Here is a 26,988-nt window from a genome sequence, read left to right on the forward strand (position 1 = left end):
TCGCATGCGCCACAAATGTTGCGTGCGAAAAGTCTAATGTCAAGGCTTTCTGCGAATATGATTTTTAATCTTCGTCGCGAAGGCGTTTTATATAAAAATAAGCTAGAATATCTCCATCTAATTTTTCTTTGTATATGGTTCCGTAGATCCGGAAAAGTCGCTTTTTTGTCCTATGTTTTTTATCAGATTTAAGACCAAATGAATTACCTAATCAGTACTTTTATGCATTGATCACATACATGTAGCTTATGTTTGTAGTTATACATTTAAACAATTTACACATAATTTAGTTAATCTAGTACTCCCAGGATGACATTGTTGCACTAACACTTGTCTCAATTTTGAGATATTATATTGTCCATTTGATATCAACTGGATTTAAAATCTTGATTTCCTGTCTCTAAGTGTATTTCAAGCCTTACACGCACATTAGACCTAGGTAAAAACCTGCAGAGTGTATCATACTTATGTTCAGCGTTACCGTAGTAAATGTCAAACCGAGTTTACTTCTGACCTCAGGTACAGTACTGTCTGAAGTGTTTGACAGTTGTATTAGTCGTCTGTCTTTGTCGAGTTTGCATTTTCTAAAATGTTGTCAACATCCTCTTTCATAGATTTGAAAACCTTAGTTTGATGACTTCCACACCTCCGATTATTTTTCGCTATGTCGAGGTCGGCGAAACGTTTGATTCAAACGGCCAGATATATTTAGCGCGCTTGTGAACTTAATACACGTATTTAAAAATAACTGTGCAATACACTATTTTTGCTTTTTTTCTGTAAGCAATATTGTTTTTATATGTTCACTTGACCTGTTTTAACGAATGAAAAAAATTGGCAAGACCTCTAGAAAAAATAAATATCAGTTATCCCCGTGTGAATTGTCAAATTGTGCTACGTGCTCTAGATATATCAGAGTTAAAAACCACTTTCAGAAAAAGATATAAACCGTGACATTTTCCAAGAGTTAAAGAATTTAACGAACAGTTTGTATTTATTACTTAGATTTCAATTCTTGGGTGATATCTAAAATATAAAAAATGTAAACAGACCTGTCATGATCATATTCATATATGTACATGTATATCACCGATCGTAACCAATTGAAAAACCACTCGGGCCTTTCCGTCTTATCTTCGGAAAAATGACGTCGTTACGCGACGATCCGTATGATCTACTCGACTTTGAACAGTGTTAACACGTTAAAAATATGTACAAAAACAGCAAAGTTGACAGTATGGACCCGTGTATCGCTTTACTATAGATTATTTAATTACTTATAGGCCGAACTCCCCGTTTTCTGAGGGCGAAATCTGAGGTAACAGCCGCTATACGGTTTCAGCATGTATATAAGGGGACAATTTTACCACCATTTATGATATTTTGTTTCATACAAAGAGTGAGCTATTTACAAGACAAAGTGTTTTGTACAGATTATTAAAACAAGAATCCCCATGTACCCGAGTTACGTGTGGCACCACTTGCGCGAGAGATCACTTTCATGGTAACGCCCTCCACAGCCGAAAGTCTCTAAGCGTTCCCGCTGTTGAAGCTCGATTGATGGTTCAGCTACTCAAAACATCCGCTAGGACCCGAGCCGTCACCAGGTTTCAGCTTAAACACGTTTCGAGTCCCTAATTTGTGGTCGAGGACACAGTGATGTGTCTATAATTCGATATCTTGGCCGGACCGTAATTCCAGCACGCTATCTCCAGTCCCGGCACGACGTTTCATAATTTATAACAGGCATCCATCTCATTCAGTAGAACCCTTGTATTGAGTGGAAACGTCACTGCCGCTCGTTATTCTCAAATCATCATGACGCTTTAATTAATTCAAATCAAGCTCACGACAGCGCTTAATTTACCGTATTTCACTTCAAATTAATCAAAAAATTTGATGACTCTGTTTGAAAGAGTATTTCTAGAGGATTAATTTCTTTGGCCAATTTGATTTTTGTGGTGATGACATCTTACGAGTTAACCGATCCGTGAGAAATCATTGCACGGCGATGTTTTAATCACTCAAAGAAATAATGGCTAACTATAGCAAGGATAGTTCTGTCATCAAACCAAGCCAAAAATCCCAATCAACACATCAAATTGTTAATCCATTTTTCCGTTTTTAATGCAAATTTAAGAGACATCGTGTCAATTTATGCATATATTTCAATCACAGATAGTTTATGGGGGGCTTGCGACGTTTTAATCACGACAGTTGTCACTAAAATGATTTTTCGGGAAATGAGCAATATTGATGAATGCGTTATAAGTTATCTCCCTTTACTGTGATGATTTCCCTTTACTGTGAGGAATCTCAAGAATTTAACGTCTTGTGTGCTGACTTAATTTGTTATCTTCATTAAAAGTGATGTCAATCCGAAAAAAGAAATTGGAATGCATAAAAGTTTTTTTTTATTTTAGATATTCCATTGGAGATAAGCAAACAATTCCATTCATTTCTATTGTAATTTCATAAATTCGCACCTTCGTACATGTGCATGTATGCAAAATAAATAAATAAATACATATAAAAAAACAGATAAAAGATAACGCTCCTTCAGAGAAATTGAGCAAGTGCTCATTGATATAAGTCTGAAACAGTTCTTCTCCAGTTCATCAAAAACAGGTGAAGTTGTAATGAAATTTACACTAAGTGTATGTCACGATTCGGTACAGGTAGCATATAGCCTTAAGTTTTCTAAGGTAGCTGCAGTGTCTGAAAATTCTAGATTGCGACCGATTGATTGTCATGGGACGTTTGTTGTGGGATAACGTAACTGATCACAAACATATCTAAATCGTGACTGCCTCGCTGTGATTATGTTTCTCTGGGGTGGAGGACCAACGTCTTAAGATGGCGGCGTTAATTGAAAACCTTGTGTCTCTGAAACACGTGCAATTTTAGAACAATTGCATGGTACTTTGATATGGGCTTTAATGTTAAAAGTACACCGTAAATTACTTATATAGAAAGTTTTAAGATGTCTATCATCACAGCACGCCTAAAGACAATATAAATCAGTTCAAAAGTACAAGTAGCCTCGTTATCACCAGTATGATAGCGAGGCTGTGAACCCTGAGTAGGGAAGAATCAATTACCACAACGCCAACAGGACAAAGTTAATAAGGCAAGTCTATCGGCAATATCATTCCGAATGACCGAAGCACTTGAGTATCTATTGGTGCTTTGATTGGTTGCAGTTGTTTTATGACGTAGATTGTTGATCCTTTGTTATATTATGGCTATTTTATAACGGAGAACAATACAGTATATATCGACCCCTCGCTACAGAAGGAAGGACATACGTGAGTCTATGTGCGTATGACAAAACAAGGAAAATAATATAATGCTAACACAGAAGGGAGGATTCTCTATGGTGGCTAGTTAGAGTAAAAAGGATACAAACAATTTCGCTCCCTCGCTCTCGACAACGTGACAAGTATGAAAGAAGTATTTATATGACGGCGAAGAAACGAGGGCGTAACAATACGACGGCGAGATAGCGATAGCAAGGAAATACGATGTCGAGTCAGCGATAGCAAGGAAATACGATATCGAGATAGCGATAGCATGGAAATACGATGTCGAGATAGCGATAGCAAAGAAATACGATGTCGAGTCAGCGATAGCAAGGAAATACGATGTCGAGTCAGCGATAGCAAGGAAATACGATGTCGAGATAGCGATAGCAAGGAAATACGACGGCGAGTCAGCGACAAGAAAATATAACGGGAAACTAGCGTCATAGGAATAACACAGCCAATTAGCGACGATTTGGTTTGTTTTTGTTTAACGTCCTATTAACAGCCAGGGTCATTTAAGGACGTGCCAGATTTTGGAGGTGGAGGAAAGCCGGAGTACCCGGAGAAAAACCACCGGCCTACGGTCAGTACCTGGCAACTGCCCCACGTAGGTTTCGAACTCGCAACCAAGTGGTGGAGGGCTAGTGATAAAGTGTCGGGACACCTTAACCACTCTGCCACCGCGGCCCCCAATTAGCGACGAGGGGATATGACGGCCAGTTACGATGGAGGAATATGACGCCAGTTACGATGGAGGAATATGACGCCAGTTACGATGGAGGAATATGACGCCAGTTACGATGGAGGAATACGACGGCCAGTTACGATGGAGGAATATGACGCCAGTTACGATGGAGGAATATGACGGCCAGTTACGATGGAGGAATACGATGGCCAGTTACTGCTGCAATAACAAAATAATGCGACATCTCGAGAATACGATTCGACACGCTGTTTGCGTTACATAGACATTGGCCGTGACGACACAATTGATTTGTCTTTTTCTGCCTCGTAACTTGCTGGAGAGTTGGCAGAATCTATCTAATTAAATTGCCATAAAGTCTAAAACAACTTAAGTATTGATGATTTTTGTTCTTTTGTGCCCTTGTTCATGACATGCACCGGCTGGACCACGAGACACTTGAACCTACCAACCTTATACCGACATATCCTGCTTGACATTCAGCTTTAATTTAAAAGTTTGGCGATCAATATTAGCTGGTGACAGGGTGAGTGTTCTCGTGTGTAGACTGGGTTATAGCAGTCTATATGTACTTTACTGTAATCCTGGACAGTTCTGATCACACGAACGCATTCTTATGTTAGCTAAGCTGTTCCAAGGACTTCGATACGCTGTTCGACAGAGGACCTGATGATAGCAGCGTTGGCTGCCGCACGTGTGTCTGTGTCAAGGAGCTGTCCTACAGTACAATATCACAATATCTGACTGGACCAGGAGAACCCCAACCACCACCCCACTCAATTGATCGAAAAGTGATAATTGTATTTTTTGCGTTTTGTTATTGAATGAACAGCTAACAGAAAGGAATATAGATGCTAGATGCACTGGCGTATTTAAAGGGGTGGGGGGGGGGGGGGGGGGGGGGGGGGGGGGGGGGGGGGGGGGGGTGATGAAATTATGGACAGTATTTCATATCTTGTTTCAATATGCATCGCCAAATTTTGAATGATTGTTCGGTTCTCTGATGATACTAGATCCATAAACATGATATTGCCAATACAATAAACCAATCATCTGCGGGCTCAATGTATACCCAGTGTCTTTAGGCCCCATATCAAACTAAATACCAATACTGGCTGATTGGGTGATTGCAGTTTTAAGGTTCCCCTCTCTAATAACGTTATTGCTACTGTTAATAATCCCTTACTTCAAACGACACAGAGATGACGTGAGAAAATGGGCGGGTGCATGGTTACATGACGGTATATGGACCCCATATGAAACATATTTGTTTACTATTTTTATTTATCGAACAAACCCGCAGTGTCGAGTGAGATTTGTACCGATTAGAACAAGACGTTCGATAAACATTCCGGATAAAGACAGAAATACGACACATAATTCATTTGACTTGCAAATTAGATGTATACACCATGAATACAGCTAACGACTGCTGTCCTCAAACTGGAGTCCGTTATTCGCCGCCAGCTATCTAGGCCAGTCTCAAAGTTGTACATCACAACAATAGACCTTTAATCGATAAAACCAGAAATATGAGTATGGAATACACTTACACGGAGACTTAAGAACATGGAATACACTTACACGGAGACTTATGAACATGGAATACACTTACACGGAGACTTATGAACATGGAATACACTTACACGGACACTTATGGTCATGGAATACACTTACACGGAGACTTATGAACATGGAATACACTTACACGGACACTTATGGTCATGGAATACACTTACACGGGGACTTATGAACATGTACAAGAATAATATTGGTATAAATATTTCGTGCCATCGACGACACCCGCTATGTAACTCTAGGTATAATCCAATGAATATAACGTCCTCAAATTTTGAATCGGGGCAGTGAAAATGAAACTACCGGGAATATAAAAAAGATATTACATACTTTAAATTGCACGTGCACGTTCACTTATGACTGCCATTGGACGGATATCAAATGATTGCCGTCACGATTTGCCTGCTGTCGTTTTATATGAATATCAATACGAAAAGTTTATCTCAAAAAATACCAAAGGATTCTCACAATATAACACAATTATGACGTCACTTCCGCTATACGCAACAAATATAATTGTTGACAAATCTGAGTAATTTACATGTACAAAAGAATTTTTACAAATATTGGAACTTGATAGGATCGATAAACAGGTTATTCCTGTCTTCACGTGCAATCTGACGTAATTATAAAATCGCTGGAAGTATTTTGTCCTGGACATCTGTAATTTTTTCTATTTTATTTCATTTCCGTGGTAACAGGGGAACTGATGCTGAGGGTGTAAAACGTAAACTATACCACGTGATCATTAACAGCCTCGTTACCGACACTTCTTCTTAACAAAGCTTCAATGTACGCGGTCTGAATAGGCGTCCATTAGATACAAGGAAGTCGTAAGAACTCGTCAAAGTTAATCCCCGGTTAGTTAACTCCTGTCAATGTACCGGCTTTACAGATCTCGCCCCGAATTCCGTATTAGCGTAATTTGTATAGGATTACGTCATTTATCTGAAAATGAACGTGACCAGAAGTGTCCCTACTAAAGGTGTCTAATGTTAGCCTGTGTTGACAGGGAATGGTTAAGGGAGGAGAGATACCGTCTGAGAATATTTGTGTCAGATCCGCACAGGAACTGTTATTTAAAAATCGCGAAGCAGCATCAAATTCACGTTTAAAATTCGCGCAGCAACTTTTAATTATTTGGTCAAATTAAAACTGATGTTTTCACTTTAGACTCCATTGGCATTATGATGTCGTGTTTTATCATATCTCTGCTGTTAAGAAAGTCAATATATATAACAACTTTGAATTAAAAAAGTAACGCTACTTTTTTCAAGCCACGTACAGTGTAATAACATTTCTATGAAAACCTTATTATACAAATGTAACTTTTTTCTTCAAATTTGCTTTAGAGTGTTTATTTTTTGTTTTTTTTGTTGTTGTTTTTTGTTTTCAATTCGCGTGGCAACATTTATTTTGGTTTTGTTTACCAAATACAAGTGTAACCAGGTGTTTAAAAATATATTATAATCCAATTTGTAACCGGTTACACCTCTTTTTATGCAGACTCCCAACGTGAACTACAAACTTCTTCTTTTAACAAAACACCCAATAAGGCACTTTTGCATGAAAAAATAACAAAACAAAAAAGGCAAAGAAAAAAGGAAAAAAAAAGAAGAAGAAGAACCCTTACGGTGAACTGGTGTAGCTCGGTTTTTACAGAACCGAGCCGCCGCTGTTGTTCCATGTGTTTCGTTACATCCCAAGTGTAACTATCTTGAGCGTTTAATACGACATTATCTAATTTGTATGGGTTGTCTCCGGCAAAAAATCGTTTTCTTCACATAAATGCAATCAGTGCAGGAATAGAAATGAAATTAGTCGCTCAGTTGTTGCCAGCGCTACAGTTATATACTGTACCTTACGTGTGGGTCACGCGCAGTTAGAGGCGCGCAATCGTGAAATAAATCCCAGAAAAACTCCATTCCAGATTTAATATAACGTTAATGAATGTTCCCCAGTACAGTCATTATCTAACAACTCATGACTATTTTGTAAACATTTTATATTAAATTCTCCAGAATTTAACGGCAGCTTTCGATTGAAGAAAACGTCTGTGTTTTAAATTTAAAACAGTATAAATTTAAAAATTAAACTTTTACACGTACGTATAAGTACATTTCCCCCCTAATGAAGAGCAACTACCTCGTTCAGACTGCAAAACATGCAAAGACGCCATTCTCTTGGTGGTATTAGTTGCGATTTCTGAACTCTTGCCAAATAAAGTCTGACAAGAGGTTAAGGTCATGTGCTACATTGTACCTTGTACAAATCGGGCAGATTTTACAGATGAATTAATCTTATGATTTTTTTATCTGAACTGTTAAATTCGGTAATTATCGGACGTAAGTACGTCTTGCAGACATTACGCTACCCTACACATATAACGGAAATGACGTAATACGACTCGATTTCAAATGAAAGTTACGTCATCCTTCCAGGATTCTCCATGTTAAAAACGCCAGCAACGATCAATCATTCAGTCTAGATATATAATTTTACGTAAAAATTGTCCAAATTACTCTTCACCAATGAGAAATGAAGGAGACTTCCACATTCTTTCTCTCCATTCGCGCTTCTTTACCTCATTTCTACCATTCCTAAACGTCCATTCCCTAAAATATTATCATTATATTTAAATTATAACGTCATCTTGTATAAATACTTGTGTATTTTATAATGTTGTTAGGAAGGGCTTCATATAAGTTGGATAACGTATGCCCATTCCTTGATACAATAAAACATGATTTAATCAATTGTACAAAAATTGATTTTAAGTTTGAATTATGATTTGGTATTGTCGGTATTCATCAGTGTTTTTCTTTAATTATTTTCTAGATTTATTATTTATTCATACCTTTATTAAAGTCATGTTGTATTCTTTTCTCGTTTCAGTAAAAACGAAAGTGAAAAGCCATGGGAACGAGAAGACGATACGCCGGAAAGAAACGAAAAGGCCCGAAAGGCTTACGAAGCCTTGATGACGGTTACCCTCCGTAAGCCTACTTCTCCCGAGTACAAACATTTCTCGGAGGAGGTTAAAAAACGAGCCGAATCAAAAGACAGAAATTTCACCTACGGGGAAGAAGAGGTAAGGAAATAGAAAATTGAATATCAACAAATTGAAAAAAAAAGTTTCGGACGAATTTCGAGATCATACATTTACAATGTATCTGTTTTGCTTGCTGAATACCCGTTTCTCTTTCGTCATCTAAACAGTAAAATACGTTCAAATCAAATAAAAATAAATGAAATTTTATTTATTTTACAATAATTGTGTCCAGATGTCAGTAAAGAAGGGAGGAACCCACGTGATCGGACCCGCCCACCTTATACATCTTATTTGTTATATCTCATTCTATGTGATTTATTTTTCTAAATCCTCATCTCCACAGGTGAACAGTTTTGTCGGCGCCTTCCACGACGCTGTTATACTCTACGCTATCGCACTCAACGAGACTTTAACGAGAAATCGCTCCATTACAAACGGAACCGAGATTACCAAGCTCATGTGGAACCGTACATTTGACGGTAGGTGGAACATCACATTCCTACAGCACCTTTACTGTCGGCATGTGTGTTTAGAACCATCAACGATATTAGAATAAAAATATATTTAAAAAAAACTTGAGTCTTTCTCGGATAAATACCAGATTTCTGTGAGTCCGTTTATGGAATTCAGATGTTTGTTCGCACACCATGGGCGAATAAAGATTTTTAACCTGTTGAAATACATTTTTGTATCTTTCGCCTTACCTCTTTTCTAGAAATTCAGACATGTACGTTTGTACGTCGCTTATGGTTCTCGCATGCATTAAAAGCTTCTTTATAGTAATATATATGTATTTAATATCATTTTTGTTTCCATTTATTTTTCGTCCTTTTTAGTGAGATTCAGAAAGCATAAATACATACAGTATTATACATGTATGAAGAATCCATATCAAACCCATTTACTAACGTTATATTACTTCCCAAAGCCCTCTGAACATCTTAATTGATTTCAGTATTCAAGAAAAAAGATATATCACCAATTCTCGCGAGATTTCGTTACGCGAAACGTGAAGAGAAATCATTATAGAGCAGTGGTAGCTTTCATAAATTGTAAAATAGCTATATTGTTTACAAAATATCGGAAATGTGTCTGTCCGGCTGTCTGTATCTATTTTCTAAGATTTTATGATACTACGTATTTCCAATATAACGCTATAATATCTTGATTACATCTGCATTATTGTGTACATCCAGCAAAAAAAAAAAAAAAAAAAAAAATAAATAAATAAAAATAAATAAAAATAAAAACAAAAATAAAAACAAAAAAACATATAAAAAAAAGAAAGAAAGAAAAGAACTGTGTCGACCTGTTATATACCTGAGCCTAGTGATCGAGAGTCCTGAGTTCGAATCCAGTTCGACCTTGCATTTTCTCAAGAGCTATATTGGCACCAAATGTCATGTCCCCATCGATACGGTACTAGGGTTTCGTGTGGTGGAAATCGTTGTGTTGAAAAAGATGAGTGTTACGACAGGGTTCGTTTACAAATCACCGGGTACATCATCGTAATTGTAATCGTATAGGTAAAGGGTCTGTCTGGAGGTTAAAGGTCAATATCATGATTTATTGCAGAGTTGAAAGGTCATTTTTCTTGTTTGTCCCTTCTTCTTTTCTTCTCCCTTGTAAACCATTATTTGGCAATTCGCCAACCAGTAATAAGACGACAGGTGTGCTGTCGGTGGTGTTACTGTAAACACCAATATAGAGGGTTCAACTGCCCGATATCACTGGACTGGATATGGCGCAATGGCGTCATCAGGAATTATTTGACATTTGGTCGTGACGTCATTATTGATGAGGATAAAATGTTTCATGCAAATTAATTGATGTCATAACCTAGAGGCGACTAACGTTTATATTCCCGGAAATCTATTGGTATCTTTTGTCTAACAGACATCGAAGATTTTTTTTATTAATTGATCTGCGGAACAAATTACGATATTATGATTCGCTCTTATTTCCTGGCTACTCCTTCTCTTCTAAGTTATCCTTCCTAATCGAACCTTAAAATACTGAGGGAACGAATGTAACGTGTAGAAATGTAGATGTTGTGTCCAATTGACTAGTAAACAGTATATCGCTACCATTAAATGCCTTCGTCAGCAATTCCTATCTTAACTATATTTCAGAAATGTAGACGGCGATTCTATAAATAGTAGAGACTATTTGAACGACAATTGCCCGCGAGATCGAGTCGTTAGCTGAAGTATCCGGCGTTACATATACCCTTGTTATTTCTAAATTGAAGAAATCACGTCTAAGATATTTCCCCAATGGAAGACTAGTCAGAAAATCGGGCTCTTCTATCCTAAATCACTACACCCACGAAAGAAACGGAGCCCATTTCGCTGTTCCAATCATTAAACCCCCTCCCCATATGGCAACAGAGAATTCCCTCGTGGTCAATATTGGAAGGATAGCGAATATTGTCAGGCAAACGTATAACTTGGGGGCCGTTTTCAAGGATTAACTGGATGTTCTAGACAGAATCCTTCTCGTTTAGTTTATCATTGGGGGCAAGTGCGCGTTTGTTTCGCACTTAGTGACACTTTGATAGTCTGAAAGACAAACATGCGTAAATAGGTTAACCTCATCAAATCAAAGATAATCAAGGTTGTGGTTTACTAGAATAACAGTATATTAGATTAAATACTTATTTGTATTTTTAAGCACAATTAAACAAAGAAAAAAACTAAATTTTCGTCAAAAACGTACGAAATCAAGGCGAGTGATGCTCGAGCGATGAATTAGGTATAATTTCATCAAATAAAGGAGGTTTGATTGCATGAAAAATAAACAGATAGAATGATTAGTTTAAAAACAAAACTCGCTTCTATAAAACAGTAGTTTTTGATTGAAAGATAAATAATTAATTGAATCGATAAATCAATAAATAAATCATATAGTTTAAACCAGATGTAGATGTGTATCAGCACGGTAATAGATAGTGGTTTGGATCCGTGCATCGATATCAAACTAGTCAATATTTATCGATAAATTTCTTGACGTTTTAAAATCCCACTCTTAATTTTTTTAGATTCTCATTAACGTACGGAAGCCGAATAAGACCAATGAAAAAAATAAACTTAGTTTGTATCATTAAAAAATAAATAAAAAAAAATCGTATATACGAGAAAGAAACTCGTATATACGAGAAATAATCTCGTATATACGAGAAAGAAACTCGTATTTACGAGATTTTTAATTTATTTTTTAATGATACCAACTAAGTTTATTTTTTTCATTGGTCTTATTCGGCTTCCGTATTAACGTCAATCTATCGCGTTAAAAAAGTGTTTCGTTGAAATACGACAGACGACAAATGCTGGAGGCATAACGGTCGTTAACCGTACATTGTATTCCTATTCCGGGAATTACAAAAAAGTAATTATTACAATGTAATGACGTCATCGATATCTGAATGATGACGAGGGAATATTCAATGTAGACAGTTAACTTAGTATCTCGGGGAAATGTTATTACTTTAAGCATTGCCATTATTGATCCTTAGTTTTATATTCATATTAAATTGGTCTATTAGTATTTCTGACTGACTACTGATTCACTCTCTTAGCCTTATATAACAAATACAAAATACAATATACATAAAACTCCATCTAGAATATTCTACTTCATAAAACCTACAAAGTATACATTCTGTAATATTTTTTTCACTTTAGATACAATTTTCACATAAGAATGTCACTCCAATCCATTGTCAATATTTGCAAACTCGCCGATCAGGCTCACTTCACCTAGTTTTATACAATATCAGTTAATTTAAATAAATGCTTGGTGACGTGTAAAATTAATAGGTTTCCCATACCAAGGTTTTTAATTCGTCCACTTCAAGTCATTTCTGGAGTGAAATATATATGATTAATATCAATCGTTGATTGTCACTTCATGGGAACTTATATCGCTGTTTGTCACATCAAGGAACTTATATCGCTGTTTGTCACACCATGGGAATCTTTATCGCTGTTTGTCACTTCATGGGAATCTTTATCGCTGTTTGTCACTTCAAGGGAATCTTTATCGCTGTTTGTCACTTCATGGGAATCTTTATCGCTGTTTGTCACTTCATGGGAACTTCTATCGCTGTTTGTCACATCATGGGAACTTCTATCGCTGTTTATCACATCATGGAAACTTCTGTCGCTGTTTGTCACATCATGGGAACTTCTATCGCTGTTTGTCACATCAATGGAACTTATATCGCTGTTTATCACATCATGGGAACTTCTATCGCTGTTTGTCACATCATGGAAACTTCTATCGCTGTTTGTCACACCATGGGAACTTCTATAGCTGTTTGTCACACCATGGGAACTTCTGTCGCTGTTTGTCACATCATGAGAACTTCTATCGGTGTTTGTCACATCATGGGAGCTTCTATCGCTGTTTGTCACATCATGGGAACTTCTGTCGCTGTTTGTCACATCATGAGAACTTCTATCGGTGTTTGTCACATCATGGGAGCTTCTATCGCTGTTTGTCACATCATGGGAACTTCTATCGGTGTTTGTCAAATCATGGAACTTATATCGCTGTTTGTCACATCATGGGAGCTTCTATCGGTGTTTGTCACATCATGGAACTTCTATCGCTGTTTGTCACATCATGGGAACTTCTATCGCTGTTTGTCACATCATGGGAACTTCTATCGCTGTTTGTGTCTCATGGGAACTTCTATCGCTGTTTGTCACACCATGGGAACTTCTATAGCTGTTTGTCACACCATGGGAATCTTTATCGCTGTTTGTCACATCATGGGAGCTTCTATCGGTGTTTGTCACATCATGGAACTTCTATCGCTGTTTGTCACATCATGGGAACTTCTATAGCTGTTTGTCACACCATGGGAACTTCTATCGCTGTTTGTCACATCATGGGAACTTCTACAGCTGTTTGTCACACCATGGGAACTTCTATCGCTGTTTGTCACACCATGGGAATCTTTATCGCTGTTTGTCACTTCATGGAAACTTCTATCGCTGTTTGTCACTTCATGGGAACTTCTACAGCTGTTTGTCACATCATGGGAACTTATATCGCATATTTCTTATTACGAATATGCATTGCAAAAGAATCTTTTCATCATTTACATTGTGCATTGTAAAAGAGTAAAAAAACCATTATCATACATACCAATATATATGGTTTGATCAGTTTTATGAAAAAACACGTTATGTGTCCTTCGTGATATAACATATACAAAGTCGGTGTACATTGTATATGTAAACGAACATCTGAGGAGGTGTAATGTATATTGCCGACTTAATTGAACGAAAGTAAACGAAACGACATGGCAAGTCAAACAAAACAAACTACCTGTGTTTAATTTAATTGTCAAGATTACCCACAAACCTTTAATTTGAATATTTCATTTGCCATATGTAAAAAAAAATCTAAGTATTTAAATTGCTGCATTTGTTTTAATTTGGGGAGTGGCACGGCGGCACCCCACAAATCACTGCCCCCAGCGGTGTTTATACTCCTACTAGTTTATATGTACGTGACGTGGTTTTCGAATTACTGGTAACGAAATACAAAGTGTACTTGTTGGAGCATTGACTCTTTCTGACCATCTCTCAGACAAACTCCGTTTTAATTGCATCTGGACCTAATAAAGACACACCTGCTTGGTTTATTCGGTATGACGATTTTATCGATGTCAATATCACAACTCATCACACGAATGTGTTAACAAACTTTGGAATCCCGCTATCTGATTTCTCTATGCCTCCGGATTTCGTTACTAAGGACGCCAAGGTAACCTGTGTTCATAGCATCGTAATGTTGACGAAAACATTGAAAGATGTTTCACACAGATTTATTTCCGTCAGTACCTAATATAAATATATAAAAACTGTCATAGATATTGATTCAAAACGAACTTGAATATGACTAATTCAGACTTTAAACATTTTCCGAATAGTTTTACCATATAATCTGTGTTCTATAATTTGAGTTACGAGCCTGTTAAGACAACAATTAAGATAATAATTTGTCTCTGATCAATACTAAGAAGGCCATTAGGACACTGAAAATATCTTACAAGACAGAGAAACTGCAAGAAATATGTCGGTAATATTACATTCCGGAATATTCTGCCGGCAGCTCCTATTTTATTACCTGATTACTTCCGCTTCCGTAATTACCGCTCGGGTCGAGAACTTTGTCTGTCGGCATAATTCAGCCACAAGGTGCATTTTGTGAGCATTTTATAATGAAGTTTCCATACGGAATCATGCCCTTAATAAAATATTTTTGTTCAGTGTTGGAAGCCCCAAATTCAATCTCTCGGTGTTATTGAATAACAAGGTAGATAATCGTGATTCAAATGCCGTGATTTATTAATAATTTGATAATTATTTTTAATTCATTTTCGAGTAAATTTGAAGTAGCATTGGCCATGAATACCTCATCGGACAATCAACGCTACATACATTTACATATACGCCTTGCTGTGGTTAGCTGGTAAATTTGATAGTACTGGTAGATTTGATGGTATGTTAGATTTGATGGTACTGGTAGATTTGATGGTACTGGTAGATTTGATGGTATGTTAGATTTGATGGTACTGGTAGATTTGATGGTATGTTAGATTTGATGGTTACTCTTCAGTTATAACCCCCGTTTGGACTCAAAACATTTAAGTCGGATTTGATCTGAGAAATCGATCTCAAATTCGACATAGCGTCCCCGTTCATAACGTATAGACGAGAGAGTGTTAAAGCATTTTATCATCGCCAAGAACTATGTCACTAAAATCAAACCCGAGACTCAAATCACACGACAAAACAAGCACAAGGTTAATATAATCGTGTTGTTGTTATTTACAATGAGGAATTTGTTAATGAGAATAGCAATACTGATTAAAAAGTTTAAAAGAAATATGTCATGTAACAGCTAACGGCATCATCTGCGTCACTGCTGTGTTTGACACGTACGACTGTGCACTGTTGCACGTTCCGGATCCTCCAAACCGCGGGAATGTGACATGTGCACTCGGAACCTCAACACGTGTTTTGCATATTCAATCTGAGCTGATACCCCAGGCCTACTTGTAAACAGAGTTTCGTATTCAAAGAAGACTGTGTATAAAAACGGCAGATATTGAAAGTTTGGTCACGAAAACGAATACCCGACAGTTTTGTGGCGACAGGTTTATTCTCAAATGAATCAAAATCCAAGAAATGTGAACAAGACATTTTTCAAATGTGACGTTTTAATTGAGAATTATTACGAATTCTGGAATGACTTATCTGTGTCTGAGACCGATTAAACTAACAACGCCTTTTATGTAAAGCTGCAATATATCTTTGACTAGTCACATGACATTCATTCCAGTCAAAATGGCGTATTGTTGGTAGGTATCCTGGGACTCTTTGAGGAGCTAATATCTCAAATTTTAAGTTCACGGAAAAAAACTTTTTTTTTTCGTTATTTTATTTCATATTTTCAATACACTATTATCATTGTTCATGCATAAACAACCCAACACCGTCGCTAAAATGTATATCGACATGAAGTTATACACAATCGCAAGATCAGAAGCTTTCTGACTACTGTTTGGTCTTCTGGGGTGACCATATGGGACAAGCCCGTGTCGATGAATCAAACAAGCCGCAAGCGTGTTACCACTGCGTCGCCTGATAACCCTCTTATTGACGTAATTTCCAATTTCTTTATTGACTTGGCCATACGGCCCAAAAGTACATGCGAAAAACAACAAAATATATAATATTGGAATAGAAACGGCAATACAAAGTAGAGTAAGGGTTAAAGATACATACAAATCGGATCTTATTGGCTTCGAAAATAGATATGCCTTAACGACTTAATCATTTGATATTTTCAACACTTAATAACTGCATTAATTTGAACATTACTTCATTAAAAAGTATATGCAGTATTTGAAATACAATTTTTCTTGTCAAGCAGTTTGAACCAATATTCTATAATGCGTTCGTGAATTTATTATTGTATCTTAAGTTTACACCAAGGTAAGAGAACTCGTCAACACAATTAAGTTTTATCTAATGGCAAAACCATGATTCATTATTTCGAACTTTTGGTTGTTTTTTTCTTCACTATCCACAGCTAATTTCCATTGCGAGCAGTAAGTGTCAAGATTATCTAGAAGGTTTCTGAACTCTGAATTCTTCAAAATCATAATAAGTGTTACATCGTTAACGTACGTATAAGAAGTATTGGCGACAAACTTTCGCCTTGTGATAAACCGACCCGTCGGATTAATCTTATCTGTAATCTTTTCTTAATTCGAAATAAGTTGATTCCGTATGTCGTCGTCTCTGAACTCTTGTCTTTTGGGCGGCAGATTTATCTTGATCGCCTAAGAAGAGGACAAAAAATCCCATATCACGAATCCACACTTCTATAGCATGACCAATGAAGACACGTGTGACGTAAATCTTGTCACGTGATAGTATATATGGTACATGTACATAAAGTATAGTCCATGGGTGTCGTTTTGCTGGCCCTTGGTGTTGCCCCTCTGCCCTGCAGGTATGGCGTAAGAATTGTACCTGCTGTCCCCATTGCATGATCGTAAAAATCGACTAAATTTGGGATCTTATCTTTTCTCTTCTTTCTGAACAACTTTCTTCTTCCTAATGTCTCCCTTGACAATGCCTCACTTTTTGGCCTTTAGATGAGCGTTCGCCCCTGTGAGGAAGGCTTTGAGTTCTGTCCCCTGGCCGAGACATACCAGAGTCTTTAAAAATGGTAGTTGCTACTCCTGCTTAGCGCTCAGCATATTAGGAGTGTGACGACTGGTTCGCCCGTTGTCAGTATAATGTGACCGGGTGGGGTGTGCTGCTGGCTGTCTTCGGCAGTATGCTTCAGTGAGGTAGCACTATAAATCGGCAAAAGTTCCGGCCTATCACAAGGAGACTTAACACGAACATACCGCAGCCTCCCAAAACACACATACGCATTCACCACACGCATGCATGTCGCACGCACGGGAGGCCGTTCTTAAATTACCTTAGCTGTTAAGAGGACGTTAAACAAAATAAACCAAACCAAACCAAGTGTTGCCCCATTTAATCGTAGACCGTGCCCTCTCAACTAGTTTGCCAGTCATACATAAATCACTGAACTCAAATTACCAAACAGGGAGTAGTGTTAATCAGCACTTTCGACACAGAAGAGTTCCAATGAGCTACATTAAATTCAATGTTAGTTGATTGCCGACATATACCGAATGCTTTGCAGTTGTATGGCATCTACTAGTTAACGAGACGTTCATTAGGGCAATCCTCAGAGATGTTTGATTCCGTTGTAAACCTTCCTAACGCAGCCAACAGGATACTCTACTCACTAATTACACCTCCTGTTAATTGGCTGTTGTATTTTGTATTTGTTCATTTCGCCATGGTGTTTAATACTCGTCTTGACTCACTCAACATGTCCTACACAAGAACACAATTTGTCGTATGATAATATCATGATAACATTTCAATTTTTATGAAATCAAGGTCAGATCTTTAGCTGGGACCTTGTTAAATCACTCTTTATTGTCGCTATCATGGAATATTTTAATTATAAAATCTTAAAGTCTCTGAATTCGTGACTGTCATGTCAATTTCACATTCAGGCTTTAAATGTTCTCAATTTTGCCTCGAAACAGTTAATTCAAATTTCAGAAAAAAAACTATAACATTTTTTGAATAATTTGTTTCTTCGAGTTTGGTATAATCGATTACAATTAACATACTTAGTATTATCTTATCTGCGCATCAGCTGGGCATGCTTTTATCACGTATATTGTCATTTTGTCTTTTTATACGATCTGTACTCTATTTTATCGTTTAGTGCACGTGCACGCTACAGGTACATAACATTTCAGAAAGCAATTTCCAAACCGTGGCGCGTGAGGCTATAATTACTTTTATTGCTAAGTATGGTCAGCTTATCCGAATATTTTATAGGGAATTCAATCAATGATTACCATAAACATTTAGTTGTTGATTTCAGGATGTTTCTTGGGTTCAATGATTAAATTTCAGACTGAATACGGGCGTTATTATTCTTTAGCGACTTTATATCATAATAAATCGATTATAGTGTTGCTGAATTTTGTTGCTAAGTCGACATTCTTTGAAAAAAAAAGAGATATAGAAACAAATTAAATTTACCAATCCAGTTTAACAAATGTACCATATGTTATGCAAGTAAGAATGCAAACAACATCATATTGAATACATTTAAAGGTGAGGTATGTCTCACCCCTAAATGTTGAATTTAAAACTATTTGAAAATACATTAGAAGTAATAAATAGAAAACAATGCATTTAAAATTATAAATTTTGGTTCATAGTCAAGATAATTCCGATATTTTCCCAGGTATTTACTATTCTATTTCTGGCTATATCACGTAATGCCCAAAGGTATCGAAATAATGTACTTTAAATTCTGTATCGTGATTTGCACTTTTGATTTGTGTCTGAATAAAAATCTATTTTAATAACCATGAGCCAAACCGTCAAATTTCTGTTTCTTGTTCTTGATTAATTAAGATTTCTGGTGTACAGATGTTGAATGAACGATTTTTTCACATTTATGATTCCATGGAGGTTTAGAATGTTTCTTTGTGTGTGTGTGTAACTGGTTTATTTTACCACTTCAAAAATAATTAACTTTAGGTCTGTCCTGTACACATTTGTGTTAGTGTTCGGAGTTTTCTCTCCATGTGAAGGGAGGTTCTGTCTCTGTGTTTTGAGCGTTCCCTCCGCTTGTTTTCGGAGTTTCCTCTCCGTATGAAGGGGGTTTCAGTCTCTGTGTTTTTAGCTTTCCCCCATCTTGTGAAAAAAGATTCTTCTCATTCCTCTCGGAGAACCATCCCTTTGTGTTTGTAGTTATTTCCCCTTAGTATTAGGAGTTTTCTTTCCTTTTGCATTGTGTTTCCTCCCTTTGTGTTGGGAGTTACTCCCCCATGTGTTATGATATTCCTCCCTTTGTGTTGGGAGTTACTCCCCCTTGTTTTATGATATTCCTCCCTTTGTGTTGGGAGTTACTCCCCCTTGTGTTAGGAGTTTCCTCCCTTTGTGTTGGAAGTTACTCCCCCTTGTGTTATGATATTCCTCCCTTTGTGTTGGGAGTTACTCCCCCTTGTGTTATGATATTCCTCCCTTTGTGTTGGGAGTTATTTCCCTTGTTTTATGATATTCCTCCCTTTGTGTTGGGAGTTACTCCCCCTTGTGTTATGATATTCCTCCCTTTGTGTTTGGAGTTACTCCCCCTTGTGCTATGATATTCCTCCCTTTGTGTTGGGAGTTACTCCCCCTTGTGTTATGATATTCCTCCCTTTGTGTTGGGAGTTATTTCCCTTGTGTTATGATATTCCTCCCTTTGTGTTTGGAGTTACTCCCCCTTGTGTTATGATATTCCTCCCTTTGTGTTGGGAGTTTCTCCCCCTTGTGTTATGATATTCCTCCCTTTGTGTTGGGAGTTATTTCCCTTGTGTTATGATATTCCTCCCTTTATGTTGGGAGTTACTCCCCCTTGTGTTAGGAGTTGCCTCCCTTTGTGTTGGGAGTTACCCCCCCTTGTGTTATGATATTCCTCCCTTTGTGTTGGGAGTTACTACCCCTTGTGTTATGATATTCCTCCCTTTGTGTTGGGAGTTATTCCCCCTTGTGTTATGATATTCCTCCCTTTGTGTTGGGAGTTACTCCCCCTTGTGTTATGCTATTCCTCCCTTTGTGTTGGGAGTTACTCCCCCTTGTGTTATGATATTCCTCCCTTTGTGTTGGGAGTTACTCCCCCTTGTTTTATGATATTCCTCCCTTTGTGTTGGGAGTTACTCCCCCATGTTTTATGATATTTCTCCTTTTGTGTTGGGAGTTACTCCCCCTTGTGTTATGAGTATTCCTCCCTTTGTGTTGGGAGTTACTCCCCCTTGTGTTATGATATTCCTCCCTTTGTGTTGGGAGTTACTCCCCCTTGTGTTATGATATTCCTCCCTTTGTGTTGGGAGTTACTCCCCCTTGTGTTATGATATTCCTCCCTTTGTGTTGGGAGTTACGCCCCCTTGTGTTATGATATTCCTCCCTTTGTGTTGGGAGTTACTCCCCCTTGTGTTATGATATTCCTCCCTTTGTGTTGGGAGTTATTTCCCTTGTGATAGGAGTTCCCTCTTTTTGTGTCTGGAGTACCATTCTTTTATGTCGGGAGTTATTTCCACTTGTGTCGGAAGTTTCCTCTTCGTCTGAAGGGAGTTTCGGTCTCTCTTGTTTGGGATTTCCATCCCCCTGTGTTAGGATGTACCCTTCCTTTGTGTTAAGGTTGTCCAAAGTTACGGTTGTGTTAAACTGAAACATGGTCTTCGAGAATTACCCTCTCTCAATTGACACCAGTTAAACTTATTTCTCCGGTTTCTCTTCCGTTTTACCTATTCGCCTATGGATATGATGCATTTGTCATGATATATAGTACATATAAACGTGACGTCATAGCATTGCAAAAAATTGGATGACGTTAACCAATCAAGTAGTCTCTGAACCATGCATGCGCATGCTCAAACTAACAACAGGTTATCTAACTGTTAAATCACTAATTCGTGAAACATTTAGCCTGAACAATCTCTAGTACTTTTCCAAAATATCAACATACATGTGTCAACCACGATTTCTAAATACTTATTTTAAATCCGTCGTAAACCTGGCTGTTTCCTAAGCATGCTATTTGTGAAAACTCCAGGCGAATGAACTTCACGTCAACACAGTATCTTTATGTTGTTATTTAATAGGATAATATGTCATATTTATTCCGGTAAAGTTCAAATTGATATAGGTATCAAAATTGATGTATGTATAAAAATTGATATATGTACATGTACAATGGACTTTATTTCATTAAACTTTAATCTACTGTGGAGAGTGGCGCAATTTTCTGTATAATGTTTCGCTTGTTATGGCCATTCCGCAATTTCACGATACCCTTGGTATTTGAAGCGATATTAAAGAAGAAAACATGTACTTGGCCAACATCAAAACACGTTTTTATTAGTTCTATAACATACGCGATACCACATAATCTGAGTCTGTTCATGTAATTGTTTCGTTTCTTTCGTTATTTTGCAATTTTATTGCACCCTTGATATTTAAATGTCCCTTTGTAAATACAGGAAACATCATAATCCGCGTCTGTTCGTTTCTTCTCTTTCCTTTTTTTCGTATTTTAATATACCCTTGATATTTGAAGGCATCTCATGGCGTCCCTTTGTTTTTTGTCTTTGGAATACAATTCTGTTTGTTTGGTTAAAAACACATAATTCATTGTGATTAGTGCTCAATCATAATGTCTTTGGGAAAATGTCATTGGTTAATCTGAAATCCGTGCTTCTTTGATGTTAATCTGTTTATTGTCTGGAAAGAGCACATCAAACGGTAATAATTCAATCTTGCGTGTGACTGAAAAAGATACATGTCTATTATTAGCTCATGACGTAAAAATGACGTGGCCGTTTGTATCGTCAATTTTGACTGGCTGATGCAACAGCGTAATGATTTCTAAGAGAAAAGAGTCCGTCAATAAAAGTAGATTTCCACAGTGATTGTTTATAGTCAACCAAATTACATGTATAAGGATTAACTTGATCACAGTTTTAGATTTATTTAGAGTATATTCATGTTATACATCCATAGCATAAAAACACATTCAAGTTTATTCTCAAGTATTTGATATGGCATTATATTGTACTAACGAAATATGTGATTACAGCGTTGCTAACACTTATAAACTCTTAAGACTCTTGGTAACCAGTGCACAACGAAGACAGTCCAAAACTAAATTTAAAAGAAAAAGGGTGAAAAGCGTTGTATTGATAATTGTGGGCTAACTTCTGCAATCTAAACATCCGGTAATTTAGGTTTTCGGATTGCCGGATCTCGGATAACCAAGTTTCCACTCCACATTGTCGAAATAGGTACCATATGTCTTAATGTGTTACCGGGGACGTATATGTACAGTAGGCCTTTCGTTCTTATATGGCGACGGATTACGGCCATCACGTATTGACGTGTTTTCACTTGGGCGGGTTCTCAAACCTGACTTCAGCGAAATTTAATTGATGAAATGTCGTCGTGTCGCGTTTTTAAACCCCGACAAGGCGCCAACACGGCAACACGCCACAGGGCAAACACGCAGACACGAGATGGTCCTAATCAGCCCCCATGTTCCTTGGTGTAGACAACTTTAGTCTAATTTTAGTTTAGTATTTTACAATGATGCAGACAAAAAGGCCAAACATTCAAATTTAGATCAGACATTAACAAATCATGATTTCATTAATGTTATATTTGACGTTGGATATTAATATAATTTTAGAGTCCAGACATTTTTTTTCCGGATTTTCTGTATCTGTAGCCGGAAAAATGAGACCTATATAATTGTATGTTTGTTGACATAACACCCCTTATTCCCATGTCCTCGTATACATGTAGAAACCGTAGACAAACTTACATTCTGTCCACATTTTGTTGCAGGAATTTCGGGTATGACGTCATAACTTGTGGTTTGAATTCACACCATATACATAATCCAATAAGCAGTTGCCAGAATTGTAGTGCTAACTAACAACCGGAACCGGAAGTGGTCTAATATTGTCATCTCACACAATTTAAAGAATTCGTGAAACCAATGCATCGTTTTAAAGATTTTTGTAAATGAAGCGATATTTTTGAAATATCACGTTTTTCCGGAATGGAAAGGATCAATTAGTTAGCGCAGGGAGTTTCCTTTGATAATTTGAAAAATTCATCGGGATAGTTATCAAATAATTTGACTTATGCAATTATTTGTTCTGGAAGCGGTGTTTATGTCATTATTGGAGTCGTGATTTAGAAAAGTATCTGATCTGCTATGCTACAATTGTACATACTGTATGTGGATTTCAAAAGATAAAACGACATTTGCAGCTAAGCGAAAATTGGTTGTATTTTCAGCAAATTTCTCAGTTCACCATAATATTGCTACTGCAAATACATTCGTGTATATTAATGCGATTTATATATATATATATATATCACATATCGTATGAGATGACAATGTTACCACGTCCCAGACATCCTACGTAGACTAACACATAGTACTGTCACTCTAACTTACTGTGGGTCTCTGACATGTATAACCACATAGTCATGTTACTGAAAATCACTCAATCTTAGCGAGCACTTATTTCCCGGTTTTGAAATTCATGGATCTCCAAAAACAGTTTTGGCTTCACAGCATTTCTAGATTGTTTTTTTTATTGAAAACAATGTTTTATCCACGGTAAAACCTTACTTAAGATAAGTCAAATACATTTGCATATATGATTTAAAAAGTACATATTTCTTTTATTCAATTATTTCAAAGAGAAATGAAAAATGAAGATCTGTCTCGATATAATGTTATAAATCATCTTCACTTCACCTATGTTTGAATTAAAAACTCCTTCACAGGAAAGTTTTGTAACAGGTTAAGCTGAGAACATTCAGAATTACGCAGCACGATATGAATGAAATGCTCTCTAAGACTTGGTGCTCTCTAAGACTTGGTGGTTTTCAGTAATATTCTCCAAGCCTAAGAAAATCTCCCTTTTTTCGGTTTTGACTGAATAAGTGCAATATTAAGCACCATAACAAATAATACCTGCTATTTTGGCCAGTTATTGTTTGTACGCCATCAACATCAAACGCTGTTGTATTAATTTGACTAAATGAGGAGAGAGGTTAGTTTAGCATTATATCGAATCAGTAATTATTTACACAGGTATTCTCCTTCTACTCTGTCTCATACTCGGAAATCTTGTCGGCTTTTCCGATAAACATGCACTTTCTTGGCAAAACTCACTTTCCGTAACTTGAATTGTTTTAAAATTTCGTTTCTGTTTGTCCAGCTTCTCACGAGACGCCGCTTTTGCTACTTAGGTCATTCTATAATGATTTTTCACCTTTCGGGGCTAAAGAATATGTCTTTACAGTGAAACCTTCTTAGAACCCTCGTGTCTATCAATATCACAATTGTCTAAAGTCATATGTTATATTATGTATAGGCCGGCCACTTCAATATATAGCTGAGGAAGAAAATAGGTGTTTTCTAAAAATACAACACAGTTTTATCTCAACTCAACTCAACTCAACTCAGCATTATTTTATTCAGCATTTAAGGCCTCCAGCCAACAGTACATCATAGGAAACATATATATAATTTGTTCCGAAATATAATATTTAAAAATTTACCAAAGCATTGCAAGAAAAATTTGATATACAATGTAAGATGTGCAAATCAATATCCAAATCAGTAAAAAAAAAAAAGCAAAAACAAAAAAACAATTTTATCTATCACTACACATATCTCATGCTTTGAAGTGCATTTTTGTCCTTAAATCGCATACACATACAGTATTTTGATATTTTTTTCTGTAGTGTTATTTACGGCTATACTTCAGCACTGTCAAAACTGAATTTTATATAAATCACAACAAAATTATATAAAAGCAACTCTTGGTTGCACGGATAGAAACATCCTAGTGGTATAAAACATTAAGACTTATTACACGGTTAATTGGTACTAACACAGCGCGCCAATTACAGATACTATCATTGTACAATTTGTAGATTTACTTTAAAAAGGTATTATCTGTGAAATAATTTTACAATCAAATTACCCGAGACGCTCCTAACTCTATCGAGGGTGGGCTCTACTGATAGGTTTCACTGTATATCGGGCATCAATGCGTATTTTTATTGTAAAAATGACGAGGAAATCGTCACCTTATACTTAGTAACAATGGCGTCATCACGTGAGCCGAGATATATTGTCCAATCAAATTTGTCGTTACTATAGACCAGTTGTTACTGATGCTAGATACCATGCACACGTCTTCGTTGGCTACTCCTATACTGCGAGTATTCTGCAACACAAATCAGCTATTGTTTCATTGGCTGGTCATTCGTATCCAACATGACATTTTATATATTTTGCTGTGATTATGATGTTTTGGTCATGCCTACAGCCAGGGACGTGTAAAAATGTACTTTACACGTCCCTGGTCCAGCATAATTTGAAGGAACTAAATTAAATATCATTGGTGATTCATGTCCAATCATTTCATCTGTTACATAGTTGTTATGACGTCATAACATTCGAACAAGTACAGGCCCGTTGCAAACATAGATCAAGAAAAAGGGAAGTTTTAATAATCTGAATTATTAAAGATATATTTTATTACATATTTCGTATTTCTCTATAAAGTTTAATTCATATACATATAGTACGCAACGGGTCTGGACAATGATATGTTCACTACCATGATTAGTGCTATTTTGTATAATTGGTTCATTTGCCTCATAATCCCAAAATTAAAAATCAGAAGAACTTGAATTGAGATTTGACCGATATTCTCCCCCCTTTTTATTGGCCGGACTACATTTGCACATACAGCAATTCAAGGCGTAGTCTAATTATCTGTCAAATTGTTTTAGGTCACACATTAATTGAGGTCACAATCTGGAACACGCGATGACGGAACTGTGCCCTTCTGTGGCATTCTGTATAAAAATGTAGCTTGCTAAAAAAAAGAAATAAATTAGTATATCTTATTTCATTAGAAATAGCAAATTAATAATATCTAACTAGACTAAACATCATATACTAAAGCAATAAAGTTAGTGTTAGTTAACTAGATTACAAACTCTTGGACATCCAGTTTATGATGGTTGGTATGTTTTTGTTGTAGGGATCACAGGTACGGTCAGTATTGATGACAATGGTGACAGGAATGCCGATTACTCTCTACTAGACATGGATCCGTCGACAGGCAAATTCCAGGTGAGTTCAAAGTTAAGAATATTGTTGTTTGACAAGCATCGTCGAGGAAGCCCTTACATAACGCCTGGGATTGTTTTTCTTGTGTGCGTTCAGAGTCATTGTGAAAAGTTTTTGTTTATGTTTAGGTTCGAATAATTTTTATTCACACGTTTGTAAGATATTGCTAGTTATCTGAGTTTGGAATAGTATTACACACCTTATAGGTAGTCTAAGCACATTGAATATTTCCTCCATAACGTATCTACTATATAATATACCTACACTTAGGAGAAAAATGATGGAAAAATCTTAAATGGATTGGAACTTGTGACCTCTAAACTCTTAACGGAAGGCCTAGTCACTTTAGGTAAATGACCTTTGGTAATCGACTCAGTCTAGTTCAGTTACAAATGCAATCATTCATTTATAGTACATGTTATTCTGTTCGTGAGGCCAGTACCAGCTCAAAGGTCATAATCTGTGTCGAGTTTGGTTAATCAAATGCATACCAACATTGACAT

The 26,988-nt window shown here is 36.7% G+C and overlaps 1 protein-coding gene across 2 annotated transcripts in view; it reads left to right on the forward strand.

Moving 5' to 3' along the window:
- The window catches only part of LOC117315776 (atrial natriuretic peptide receptor 1-like), a 349,153-nt gene that overhangs the window by 250,936 nt on the left and 71,229 nt on the right, over positions 1-26,988 (forward strand). For both annotated transcript variants that reach the window (XM_033870136.1, XM_033870135.1), the window contains 4 exons: positions 8,482-8,677; positions 8,982-9,117; positions 23,161-23,169; positions 26,397-26,488. In XM_033870136.1, the coding sequence (XP_033726027.1) occupies positions 8,482-8,677; positions 8,982-9,117; positions 23,161-23,169; positions 26,397-26,488 (433 nt within the window). The remainder of the gene's footprint in view (positions 1-8,481; positions 8,678-8,981; positions 9,118-23,160; positions 23,170-26,396; positions 26,489-26,988) is intronic.

Source organism: Pecten maximus, chromosome 17, assembly GCF_902652985.1.
Source record: "Pecten maximus chromosome 17, xPecMax1.1, whole genome shotgun sequence".
In the NCBI taxonomy this organism is placed as follows: domain Eukaryota; kingdom Metazoa; phylum Mollusca; class Bivalvia; order Pectinida; family Pectinidae; genus Pecten; species Pecten maximus.